The sequence below is a fragment of the Strigops habroptila genome, chromosome 8 (assembly GCF_004027225.2).
Source record: "Strigops habroptila isolate Jane chromosome 8, bStrHab1.2.pri, whole genome shotgun sequence".
NCBI classification, from domain to species: Eukaryota; Metazoa; Chordata; class Aves; order Psittaciformes; family Psittacidae; genus Strigops; species Strigops habroptila.
The window spans coordinates 36,950,271-36,961,965 of NC_044284.2; the positions used below are offsets into that span (position 1 = coordinate 36,950,271).

At 43.2% G+C, this 11,695-nt stretch overlaps 1 protein-coding gene across 11 annotated transcripts in view; it reads left to right on the forward strand.

The window, feature by feature from the left end:
- Positions 1-11,695, forward strand: part of LPP (LIM domain containing preferred translocation partner in lipoma) — a 344,655-nt gene that overhangs the window by 316,900 nt on the left and 16,060 nt on the right. For all 11 annotated transcript variants that reach the window (XM_030495193.1, XM_030495197.1, XM_030495189.1 and 8 more), the window contains 2 exons: positions 7,806-7,984; positions 10,656-10,776. In XM_030495193.1, coding sequence (XP_030351053.1) covers positions 7,806-7,984; positions 10,656-10,776 — 300 coding nt within the window. The remainder of the gene's footprint in view (positions 1-7,805; positions 7,985-10,655; positions 10,777-11,695) is intronic.

The window sequence follows — 11,695 nt, forward strand, 5'->3', positions numbered from 1 at the left end:
TGATGTGTGGGTGTTAATAATAGGTAAAAGCACAGGCTATCAAAACCTGCAATGTATTCTCCCTGTCCCTCAGGAGTAAAGCTAATAAAATATCATAGGTTTTAAAGCTACCAAGGTTCACTCCGGTGGGAAAAAGAGTCTTAACAAATCCTTGAACCCATTGGCAAAGCCATCATATTATTTATCTCTAGGTAATGACTCCAGTGGTATGAAGCAATGCTAATATCATGAGGCATGGCTGCTGTTGTGTGACGGGGTCCAGGGATTTCAGTGGTAGCTGTGTGCCAGTTCGCCTGAGCTACAGAAGCCTTGGACAAACTGTTTACCTCTGGCATTCTAGGAGGGATTTTGAGGGATTTCCTTCAAATTAGAAATCTTTGAAAATCAGCATCTTGCGCCAAGCGCTGTATTATGCAACGGTTTGGAATGAGGGCCAAAGGTCTGGTTGTGAGCTCAGGATCAACTTGGATTGAAGAAATCAGAGATGCAAACTGCCTTATCAGATCATCCCTCCCTGCCAAGGCAGGCTTACCTCCTGTGTTCCGCCGGTGCTGCTGTGCTTTACGGATGCTCATTTCTCCAGTGCTCCAAAATCCCACTTCAGCTTAGTGGTTGGATGTTTTCAGGTCCACATGCAGTCCTGGTATAATGACTAACTAACTTCATGTCAATATACCGGGGTTCATACGTAACCCCAGTCAGCGGTGCTAACAGCAAGCATGAGCTGTGCTCACCAACATGCATAATGCCCTGTTTCAGTTTTGTGAGGAATGTGCAGTTTCTCTGGTGGCAGTAGACAAGATGGGAGAAGGTTTGGAAATGCACCTTCACTTGACTGAAAATTGCTAAAGGAACAGGAGCTGATTGCCAAGATATATAACAATGTTCTACATTATAGTTGCTTAGGATGCTTTCAGTTGCTTGCCTTACTATATTGCATGCAACTATAATTACTGTTGTTGGAAAAATTTCATAAGCATGGGCTTTTTATTCTCCATGGTTTGCTTTTTTTTTTAAGTCAACTGTGAGTTAGAAGCATGTCCTCAGTATTAAAATACTTTACTCTTGCAAATTGCTGTAGTCACATTGGAGTACTCTGAGTAACAGTTCAGATGCTGTTCCCCAGTACTACGCCTCCCAGAGTCAGACCCGGTTGGCTTTTGAGGTATGTGCAATCATTATAGTTTAAAAAAAAAAAAAAGTTTTGCTGTTAAGAATATTTTGTTTCCATCAAGTAACCATTTTGGCACACAAACTACTTGACAAGTATTTATCAAAGATAGCAGCATCCAGTTTCTCACCGAAATATGCAGTGTCTACAGCCATTTTATTTACAGGCCAACTGAGGCACAGAGCATGGGAGTGCTTTGCCTCTGACAGTTATTTGGTTGAAAAGTCAGAAGCAAAATACAGGCATTTTATCTTCCAGCCCACCAGTTTAGAGAACTATTCCCTCATTTGTTACATTCATAAGCATTGCTGTTTTAAAGTGACAAAGATCTCTGTGTTGTCAGAGTAAGGAATGTGCAGAAGATGGGTAGCTTTGAGTGCCAGAAAGTAGTTAAGTAATTTCCAACATCAGGCTTCTTGTGGATTTTTAGCTGGAAGGAGTCAGTGTGATTGTGGTTGGACATTGAGCCTAATGCAGAGCAGATCATTTAACCCTTATGTTCCTTCATCACTCTCAACTTGGTGGTACTAAGGACAGATGTGGGTCTTGTCTAAACTGGCACTGAGCAACAGAGAGGTCACCCTGCCTCTGCCTGTGCTGTTCCAAACGTTATTTACATTCAGCATTGAAAATATGTACCTTCGTCCAGGTAGTATGGCCAGCTCGTGCGCCTGCCAAATCCAGCAGCCTTCTCCAAGTTTCCTCTCAGCCTCTGATATGCTCAGACAATGGCAAAGCCATCTCTTTTATTGATAAGATAGCTATCTTGAGGAGGAAATGGAGCTCCTTCCTCCTCTCACTGTAGAGCATATTTTGACATCTGCATATCATTTGTGGAGCATTTCTAAAACCCTGATCCATTTTCATCGTGGCCTTTATGTTATTGCACACTTGTGGACTCAATTGCATATCATTGTCATTTTTGCTACTAACATAAGCCATAAAACACATGTAGTCTTTCTCTAATAGTTACAGGGCAAGGGGAAGGGATTCCTTCACCCTGTATGCTGAGAAGATTTTCTGCCAGATTCACCTCCAGCTGCCCTGAGCCCAGAAATACAAAGCTAAATTCAGTTTTCCCGACAAGAAAAGCAAATTCCAGCAGAGGGGAAGCATGCCAGCTACTGTGCTGGGAAAGCCACTAAAAGCTGAGCCGAATGGAAGAACTATTTGAAGGCCACTGAATACAGCAACCTCTAGGGCCTGAGTCTACACTATGCAACTGGTAGCTGTATGTGCAGCTCAGACCCATATCATGCTGGTAAGGTTGCGGGGTTGCCAATGTAATTTATTCCAGTATCTGCCTTCTCCTTTCCCAGCAAAAGAAGCTATACCAGCTAAAGAGAATCCTCACTACTTACCCCTGTGTCTGAATTAGGGGGTTTTGTCAGGGCATTTTGGGCTGTCAGGGGTCACATCTCTTGCCCCCAATACACTGGTGCAACTATGGCAATGTGGTGTAAACAACAGAGAATCAGCCAAGATGCTTACGCAGGGCTGTCCCTTGTTGGACCTACCCTGTTGAGAGCAGCAGGAAAGGAAGGAGAGTGTCACCCACTTAATAATGTGTCCAGCTGGTCAAGCTAAGTGACAAAGATTAAATCACACATGCCCAAATTCTGTCCTCAAATATGGAGGAAAGAATTTCATGCTGGCCATTAGTGAATTAAATGTTGTGTTTTCCAAGATTTACCCATCTATGGAGATAGCAGTTGGGGATAGCTGGAGATTTTGGGGGGAAATCAGGTCTTGGATTTTCTTCTGCTAGAAATAATGCCCCCCCCCAAAAAAAAAAAAAAGGTTTTGAAAGTGTTGAAATTACATCTTGACACTTAAACCCTCCACCAATGTCTGCTTTATATTTAATTTATAATCCAACTATATATTTGCAGACCCAAAACCTAAATGAAACCATTTGAAATTATTTGAAGTGCAGAGTTTCAATTGACCTGATCAAATTTGGGGTTTATAAATTCACCAGACTTCTTGAGATTAAAGTATTCTGTCTTAAGTATGGAAACATTTTCAAGCCTCAAAAATTATCCCGCAATGGGGAAAATGTCTGCTGCACTGCTCTCCTCACAGTCTGAGGAAATGAAGGACGGAGTCACAAGATTTAAAGCAATTCACTTACCACACTTTACTAAGTTACAGTTCAGCTACAGTAGTTGACCATGTGCCTGGTTTTAGCACAACAGTCACTTTTGATTCCACAGCTAATACCATCTCCTCTGTGCAGTTACTCCAAAAAATGTTTCTTCTGCATGCTTGCAGAAAGTGAGTTCATGTCCCTGTGCATGAGTTGCCAATGTAATCTATTCCAGCAGCTTCTCTCCCCTCTCCCAGCGAAATAACCAATACCATGCTCATGTCACCATGCATAAGCTGCTCTTGGTCTGCTGTTCAGAGTGCAGGAGAGATTATTTATGCTTGTTAGAGCTCTGGATGAATTTCCAGGACAGAAGAAGCAATGACTAATCTCTATGTGGTTTTTCTTTTGCATTAATTGCTAGGTCATTGTGGGAGGGTCCTTGTGCTGCACTATATTGTGAGTTACTGCTGTCACCTAAAATTTGGTTATGAGAGGTTATAATCTGCAGCATTAGGGAAGCAGGATGAGATGCAGCCCGCAGGCCGTCACTGCAGCTTTGCTCCTCAAAGCCATTTGCCAGCTTTCCATCTGGGTTGTGAAGTTTCAGGAGGGGATTCAAAGACTTCCCACTTCCAGTCTTCAATGGCTCTTGCATCCCAGAAGTCTTTCCCAGCAGTTTGGATTTTCACTTTGCAGCCCGTGTTTAAACCTAACATCTGTAGAGCAACTCCCTTTGGCTTTCTGCAGCTTAGGAAGGGCCAAGTGTTGCAGTAGGGAGGTCCTCAAACAACTCCCACCACCAAATTGGTGCCAAATACTTGTTCTCAAGCAGCTTGTTCCCACTTTGCTGCTGGTAGTGCTGTACACATTTGTATTTCTTAGTTTTTATTTGCAAGCTGGTGCTTGATGTCCTAGTCATTTCAGTTATATGCTTGTGTTTTAGTGTATTTGCTTGGGGTTATTTTTTGTACTGATATATTAGGATGTATTATTCTGCCTACGTGAGATTCTTTTTCTTTGCCGTGGATAATTAGTTCTGCCCTCAAGAGACAGGTACCCAGACTCAGCCTTTAGCACTGGGCCTACCTTCCATTTAGAAATGCATGGTTCCTTCCCCATCCTTTTCAAACCTCAAAAATGAGATTTGAAAGTTGGATTTGGAGATACAAGTGTCTCCAAAACAGAAGGGCATTCCCTGCCTCTTAGCCAAAAATAAGAGAAAAGGATGGTGCACTTTCTCCTATGCCCACACTGGTTTTGTGGTCCATATTCTTATGACATGAATTTGACCGTAGACCCTTGGTCTGATGTTTTCTAACCGGTTCTTGTCTTTCTTCTCTGTGCCTTGCTTTGGTCCTCTGAGTAACTCATCAAATGCGCTCAGCTGTACCTGTTAGTTACAGAGAGGGCTGGTGGTGGCACTTGGGAGAAAAGAGGAAAAATAGGGCTGTTAGGTTTTTTTCTTCCTTCATCTTGTTCAGCTTTTTGGAGGTCTGAAAGCTCCAGGAAGTGCTAGGAGAGTTGCTAAATGTGAAAAAGAGCAAAATCAAGGAGCCAAACTTACAATCCTACAGGGATGCTATTCCCATAATGTGCAGAAATACCTTTGTGCAGGTTGTTAGCTGCTGGGGCAGCGCTTAGGCATGTGAGATAACCTGATTAGAGAATCAAAGAAAACCCTGTTAGCTCCGCAGGCCAAATCCTGCCTTAGCGCAACCTGATGTCAAATGGGTGTGAATCAAGGAAGCTTTCCCTTTGGCATCTTCTGGTAACACCTTGAAGAGAAGGGTCTGAGCCAGGGCTCTAGCAGGGAAAGAGACTTAAGCAAATATGCTCCCAGACAGGGAGTGAACTGGAGTCTGAAGATAATGACTTTGTTTTTCCTCACTGGTACAGACTTAGAAGGATGAAAAGAATAAATTTCTTAGGTCTGATTTTCAGGTTGTATAGAAGGCTTAATCAGTAGTTGGTTAATTTAAAATGCTTGTCTCGGCTGCAAGTATGCCAAACAGTACAACTGAGCTGAGATTTGGGAGCAGAAGACATGTTTTCTGAAGGCATAATCCAGAAGCATGATTACCTGCTGTCCTGGTCATGGCAAAACTCCCACCAAAGTCAGTGTTAACACAAGTTGTCAGACAAGACGATTGTCATGATTCCCTGTGGTCCTAAACTGTGTGTCTGAAATGTGTGAGTAGGAGTTGTATCAGATCCTTTGCAGGGTGGATTGCAGCTGCAGGTTTCTGCTATGTTCATGGTACCTGGTAGGCTGTGCTCAGCATTGCCCTGCAGCACTGTTACATGGGCTGCAGTAGTGGGGGGTACCTGCTTAGCAGATCAGCCCCCAACGTGCAGGTAAGCCATGAAACTCCCAGCCATGTTGTGAGTGCTCAGTGTTTTTCAGAATTCAAAAAGCAATTGAGAAAGTTCAAGGGAGAAACATTTACTTGAGGCTAAGTATGGAGAAGCCAAGTTCTGGCTCAGGAAGTCCCGAAGCCAGAAATTGCTGGAGGCTGGAAGCATATCCTCAGGAATTGCTGTGTTTTCCTTGCCCTGTTCTCATACTTTGGCCTCTGTTGTTGGCAACTGTTGGAAATGAAGCAAGCGGTGACTTGGTGAGGCAAACGCTCCATACCTGCACATATTCAGAAGATGTTAATAGCAAATGCCTTACACCATCTTCTGTCAGTATCTGCGGGTATCCTGCATTCCTTCCTTGGCAATATAGAAAACAGCATGGATGCAGACTGAGATGATGTGATCTGCTTATGCAAAGCAAAATGGTAAATTTGCCAGGTTATTTCTCCAAGGAGAAAATTACTGACCTTGCTTTTTCTGGCATACCAGCTACTGTTATAATGATGATGATGGTGACAGCAACTAGACAGAAAGGCCAGCAATAATTCTTTCCTGCCATTATTACAAGGCATAAAGCAAAATCCAATCTGAAACCAATGCTAGTCTATCTGTGCTCTCTTTCCAGATCTGTGAGGCAGTTCTCAAATGGGTTTATTTTAGGACTTTTCATATTGACCTTTCCAAAAACAATCTTTTTGATCTTCTGATATGAACCTATGTATTTCTATGTTTGTGTCTTACTAGTGATTTGCAGCCCAGAGATAATGTCCCATAGCAAATACGTGAGTGTAGAAATAACCTCTCTGAGATCCTGGTGATTCATCTCCTGACAATACATTTTGGCTGCACATGTAAGGTCTGGATCTTGCTCCCGAGAATATTGGCTCTAAGAAGCAATAACAATGCAGTCAGTCAAAGCACTACTTTCCCTGGGAATTTTGTTGCATGAGGAAGCAGAAGAACTTCAGCCTTCCTGTGTTTGTCAACATGATCTGCCTTCCAGCAGCTTTTTATATTTCTATCCCATTCGATTTTTTTCCTTTCCTTCCCCCCACTCCTTATTTCTGTCTATCTTAATCATAATCAATACTGTAATCATAGACTTTCTACCTCATCCAAGATTCAAACACTGGTTGATAACATTATTTGATAACTCCAGATGCATCAAGCAGGAGTAGTAGGTGAAGTTTGCTTTCCTGAAGTCCAGTGAAATGACTAAAATCATTGCCACAGATTTATTGTTTGTATCTACGTGGGTTGACCCTCCATTCATTTAATGTGTCTTTAAGGTGCTTGGTTTGAAAGGCTAGATTGCACAGTTTGTGTCAGAGGGCTGGTGTGGCTCACAGACAACCATCTGAAGTAAAATTATCTTGGAGTTTCTGTAATTAACTGAAAGGGTGAGTGAGGCTTGAAATGAGACGCATCATGCAATGGATCCCACTTGAAAGGTGGGGTGTTTTTTGGCTTCAGCACTTGAGGAGCAGGCCACTGTGTAAAACCTGTGCAGCAAGGATCATGGTCTTAGAGCTGGCATTTCACAGCCATTGTCTGAAACATAGTGGCCCAGAGATAAGTGAACAGTTAGGTCACCCTGAACTCCTGTGCTTGTAATGCTTTCATTGCAGACACTGCTTTGTTCTCTCCCCAAACTCAACAGTAGTCTCTGTGGTGGGATAGGAAGATTAAGATTTTCTTAAAAGGCAGATAAGAATCTGTTGTGGGAGCTGTATTGGCAGAGCAGTTAGGGGGTCGCGGCATAGCCCCAGGAGTTTGACAGCTATGCACTGTGGAGGCTGTCTCTAATCAACTCAGCTGCAAAAGCTCATTCAGGCTGGGCAGTCCTGAGACAAAAACCCAGGAGTGCAGGCTGCATAACTCCTTTAGGTACTCTTGGCTACAGAAGCTGCAATGGCTTAGATATACATACCTGATGGGCCATCTCTGATCAGTTATTAGAGCTGCTGAGAGAAGGCGCTGGTTTCTGTTCTCACACTATCCTTAAGGTTTGACCCAGGCACTGTGCACCAGGCACCATACTCTTTGTTGACTATACTGCACTTATTTAGAAATGAAAAGAAAGTATCTAAAGCTTGCAGGTAGACCAGCAGCAACCTCCAGCTGACCTTTGTAAATGTCCCGCTGATATGGTGTTTACATCTGCTGCGTACATTTTGTTTGCAGAACACGCTGGAGCAATGCAGCGTCTGCGCAAAGCCCATCATGGAAAGGATCCTCCGAGCTACTGGGAAGGCCTACCATCCCCACTGCTTCACCTGCGTGATGTGCCATCGCAGCCTGGATGGGATTCCCTTCACTGTGGATGCTGGTGGGAACATCCACTGCATCGAGGATTTCCACAAGTATGGCCAAAGCTGCTATCAGTGGCTTTGCTTATTGTCTTTCTCTCCCTTAAAAATCCTCCTTTTTTTAGTCTGAGTGTCCAGAAAGATCTAAACCCTCTGCCACTTCATCCCAAGGCTCTTAAATAGTAGGCAGAGCTTTGTTCCAAGCAGGCACACAATGGCATGCAAGATTAATTGGTTAGGGTTAGGGATGCTGCTTGATCTCTGTTTTGCTAAGATCTAAATTTATGAATAACTTCTGTGTTCCTCCATTTCAACTGCTCTGCATTCCCCCTGCCATCTCATGCCCTCAGCACGTGCACATTTCTCCTCACTACCTATACCTGCATTTCCACATGGGCGTCTTCCTGTTTCTTCCACCAAGCAATTAAGAGAGGTCCTGTGCTGTTGTACTCTGCAGGTGTTTGCTTACTGGCTAGAGGGATCTAGGTGGCCACAGGATGCTCACAGCTCCTTCTCTTTCCAGTTGCTAATTAGCTTTTTAAAGCTGCTAAAAATACAGACCTGGTAATAATTTATAGTGAAACTGCTATTTAAAGTAAGTTGAAAGGTATAGTTGCAAGTAGGTTCTGTCACTGCCATGCTACCACCCCCATCATCACAACTAATCTAGGGAAGACAGGTAGATATAATCAGCACAAATGTTTCCCCTGTATGGAAAAGACAGACACATTACACCCCTCAATTAAAAAAGGAAATCAATACTGACAAATGTGAGTTTACATCGCAACCATTTATCTCTTAATTTCTAAGGGGGTAGATTTAATTAGAGCCTTACGACATCAATGTGTGGGCCTGAAAGCTCAAAGAAGCAGGCTGACTTGACAGAAAGGGAAGCAGCCACGATCAACTGGCGTGTTGAAATCCAACATGAGGATGTTCCCTGTAGCTCAGATAGGCTGGTTTAATTGGCAGCTGCTGTGTTGCCTTGCTTTTCTGTGCCAGCAGTTGTGTGTTAGGTAAAATTTGGTCCTGAGCACAAGCCCAACAGAAAGTTTACACACCACTCAGGCTCCTGAAGGATTTCCCTCACACCCTCTTAAAACTGGGAGACTGCTCCTTCCCCAGGCCCCACAGGCCAATGGCTTACATGCAGGTTGGAAGCAGTTGAAGTTGAAGTCTTCTGGCAGTGACTGGATGTGGACCTCAGAGCTCCGAGAGTGGCAAGTAGGAGGCTGTCAATCCAAGGAAAGGACACAAAATCTCTGAGTGAAAGATTGAGGGAAGATATGGGAATAGCACAAGACCTAATGTGACACGCAGAATGTCTTTGGCCAACCACGTGTTTAGCAGCACTTCATCCAGGCCAGTTTTAATTAATTAAGAATGACACATCCTCCTGGTCTGGAGATTGAGTGCTCTACATCCTCTTCATAACAAAACTATAGCTGATGCTTACACTGTCACTTAGCTGAGCTAAGGCCCCACAGTAGCACATCCACATCCCCTGATATCTGCAGGACTCATCTCTGGGTCCTGGGAATTAATATTTGGCTCATCATTACCCACAGTGGCCTGGACAAAGAAATGTTGAAGCATTTACTTAATACTTACATATTGTTGAAGCAATACTTAAGCACCATATTTGAGCTAAATGGCAGAAGGAAGCGCCTGCATGAAGCAGCATATAATTAACTGCGATTACAGCTTTGGCAATATATCCATTTAAGTTATTTTTCAGACTGCTCACTATAGCCACTGTTTAATTCATTTTTTTGTTAGATCGCAGCTACCCAGACATCTTTCATCTGCTGCCAGGGAAATTAATATTTTTCTTTATTCATAGTACAGATAGATTTTTTTTTCTTTTCTAAGCTAGTTAACTCTGAGGTGGTTCGTGTGACAGGCTAGGTGGCAGAGTCAGTCTTTCCTAGGTATTTCAGAAGTGAAGGGCCTTTGATCTCCTTGTGTTCTGATTTTTGCCATAAGCATTGCCCTCTGTTGCTCCGTAGCCCATGACCCTGGCACTCATTACATGGCAGCAGATTCTCTAGGTATACAGTTGTTCTTTTGTGAGCAGAACAGGGAATTGGTACCCATAGGTCTTGAGCTAAAACAGCAAAAAATAATTCATCACAGGCTAAACGTTCCCAAGCATCCCCACCTGCCTAGGAGCAGAGATGGCCACTTCTCATGGGCAACTGGAGGAGAGCAAAACCAGAGCTAAGACAGAACATGTGTGAATTGCACAGAAGGTCAGATGTTGGGCAAAGTCTGTGCTCCCCTTGATCTCTGAGCTGACCCTGATTCAAGGCAGTCCCTTCACACAGTAAGCAAGTGTCACTATATAACTCTGACTCAGGCTGACTGTGAAAGAGGGAGTGTTGGTGTCCCTACACCTAGACCTGCTCCCTTTAAAGCCTGGGCAACCCACTAATGGATAACTGAGAGTTCGTTTTATCTAGAAAACGCACCTAGTCAGAATTGCCCCCGTGCTTCTTGATTGAGAGTGAGCACAGCCAGGAGTGTGCTGCTGGGTGCCTAAGTGGGTAAGACTCCTTCCTGTCCTCTTTCCAAGGAGGCAGCTGTGCAAAGCTACAAACTGTGATGTGTGTTTACATACGTGTGTGTGTGTTTCTACAAATGCACGTTTCTGGCTTGCTGGTGCAGTTATGAAAAACTTCTGCTCTGAGTTTGAGGATGACTGTGACTTATCTTCTTTCTTCAGGAAATTTGCACCGAGATGTTCAGTGTGTAAGGAGCCCATCATGCCAGCCCCAGGACAAGAGGAGACTGTACGCATTGTTGCCTTAGATCGTGACTTCCATGTCCAGTGCTACCGATGTGAGGTTGGTATTCTAATCACGTGAAGGACAGAAAGCAAAGTTGGCTTAATTTCATCACTGCCTCATATTATACACACGACAGGCATACCCTATTGTAACACTGGCTCTACAATCAAATTACTTCATTGACTTCAGCATGCAAGGAATTTTTCCTCATTTATATCAGTGCGAATGAGAAGAAAATCAGGTCCCTTGTTTATAGCAGGTTCATTAGGAGAGCAAGAGAATGTGACTCAGGTAATTAGGGCTTAATATTCGAGAACTTCATAAATTATAGCTTGGACGCAAACGTTGCTCTTGTTTAAGTTCTTAAAATGAAAGCTAATGCATGTTAGAATTTGAGCAAGATTGTACAGGAAACTCAACATATGGCTCTGGGTTGAAGAATTTTAATGGACATATAAACATGATCATTCTTGTTTTGTGCAATGCTTTTTGTGCTACTTTCCTGTTCAATTTCATTATGTACTTCATGTAATTTTGATGGTAAGAATCTGAAGACAGAGAATAAAAATCACCTTCAAGCAATGAACATGTGGAAACAGCTGTGTTAGGGAAACTTCAAGAATTCTTCAATGCAGGTATTACTTGTTGGATAATACATCAGCGAGATGGCAGGGTAAGAAAACAAGACCAAATGTATTTCTTATCGCAGTTGCAGGTTTTAATAACTAACTAGAAAGGATGGACCAAGGCTTAAAAGTCTAGGCTGAAACTTGAGGCATCTGGTTCACTTCTCAGTCTGACCTTGGCTACATGTCAGCCCTTTACTTAGGCCCAGTTTTTTAATGATGCTAGGACATTCCTACACTGAATTTTGTAGAGTCTAATTCATCATACACCATGCCCCCATGCTGGGTGCTGAGATACCTAGGCTTCATGCACATGAATGTCAAAAGTAAATGCAGTGGAGAGCACAGGA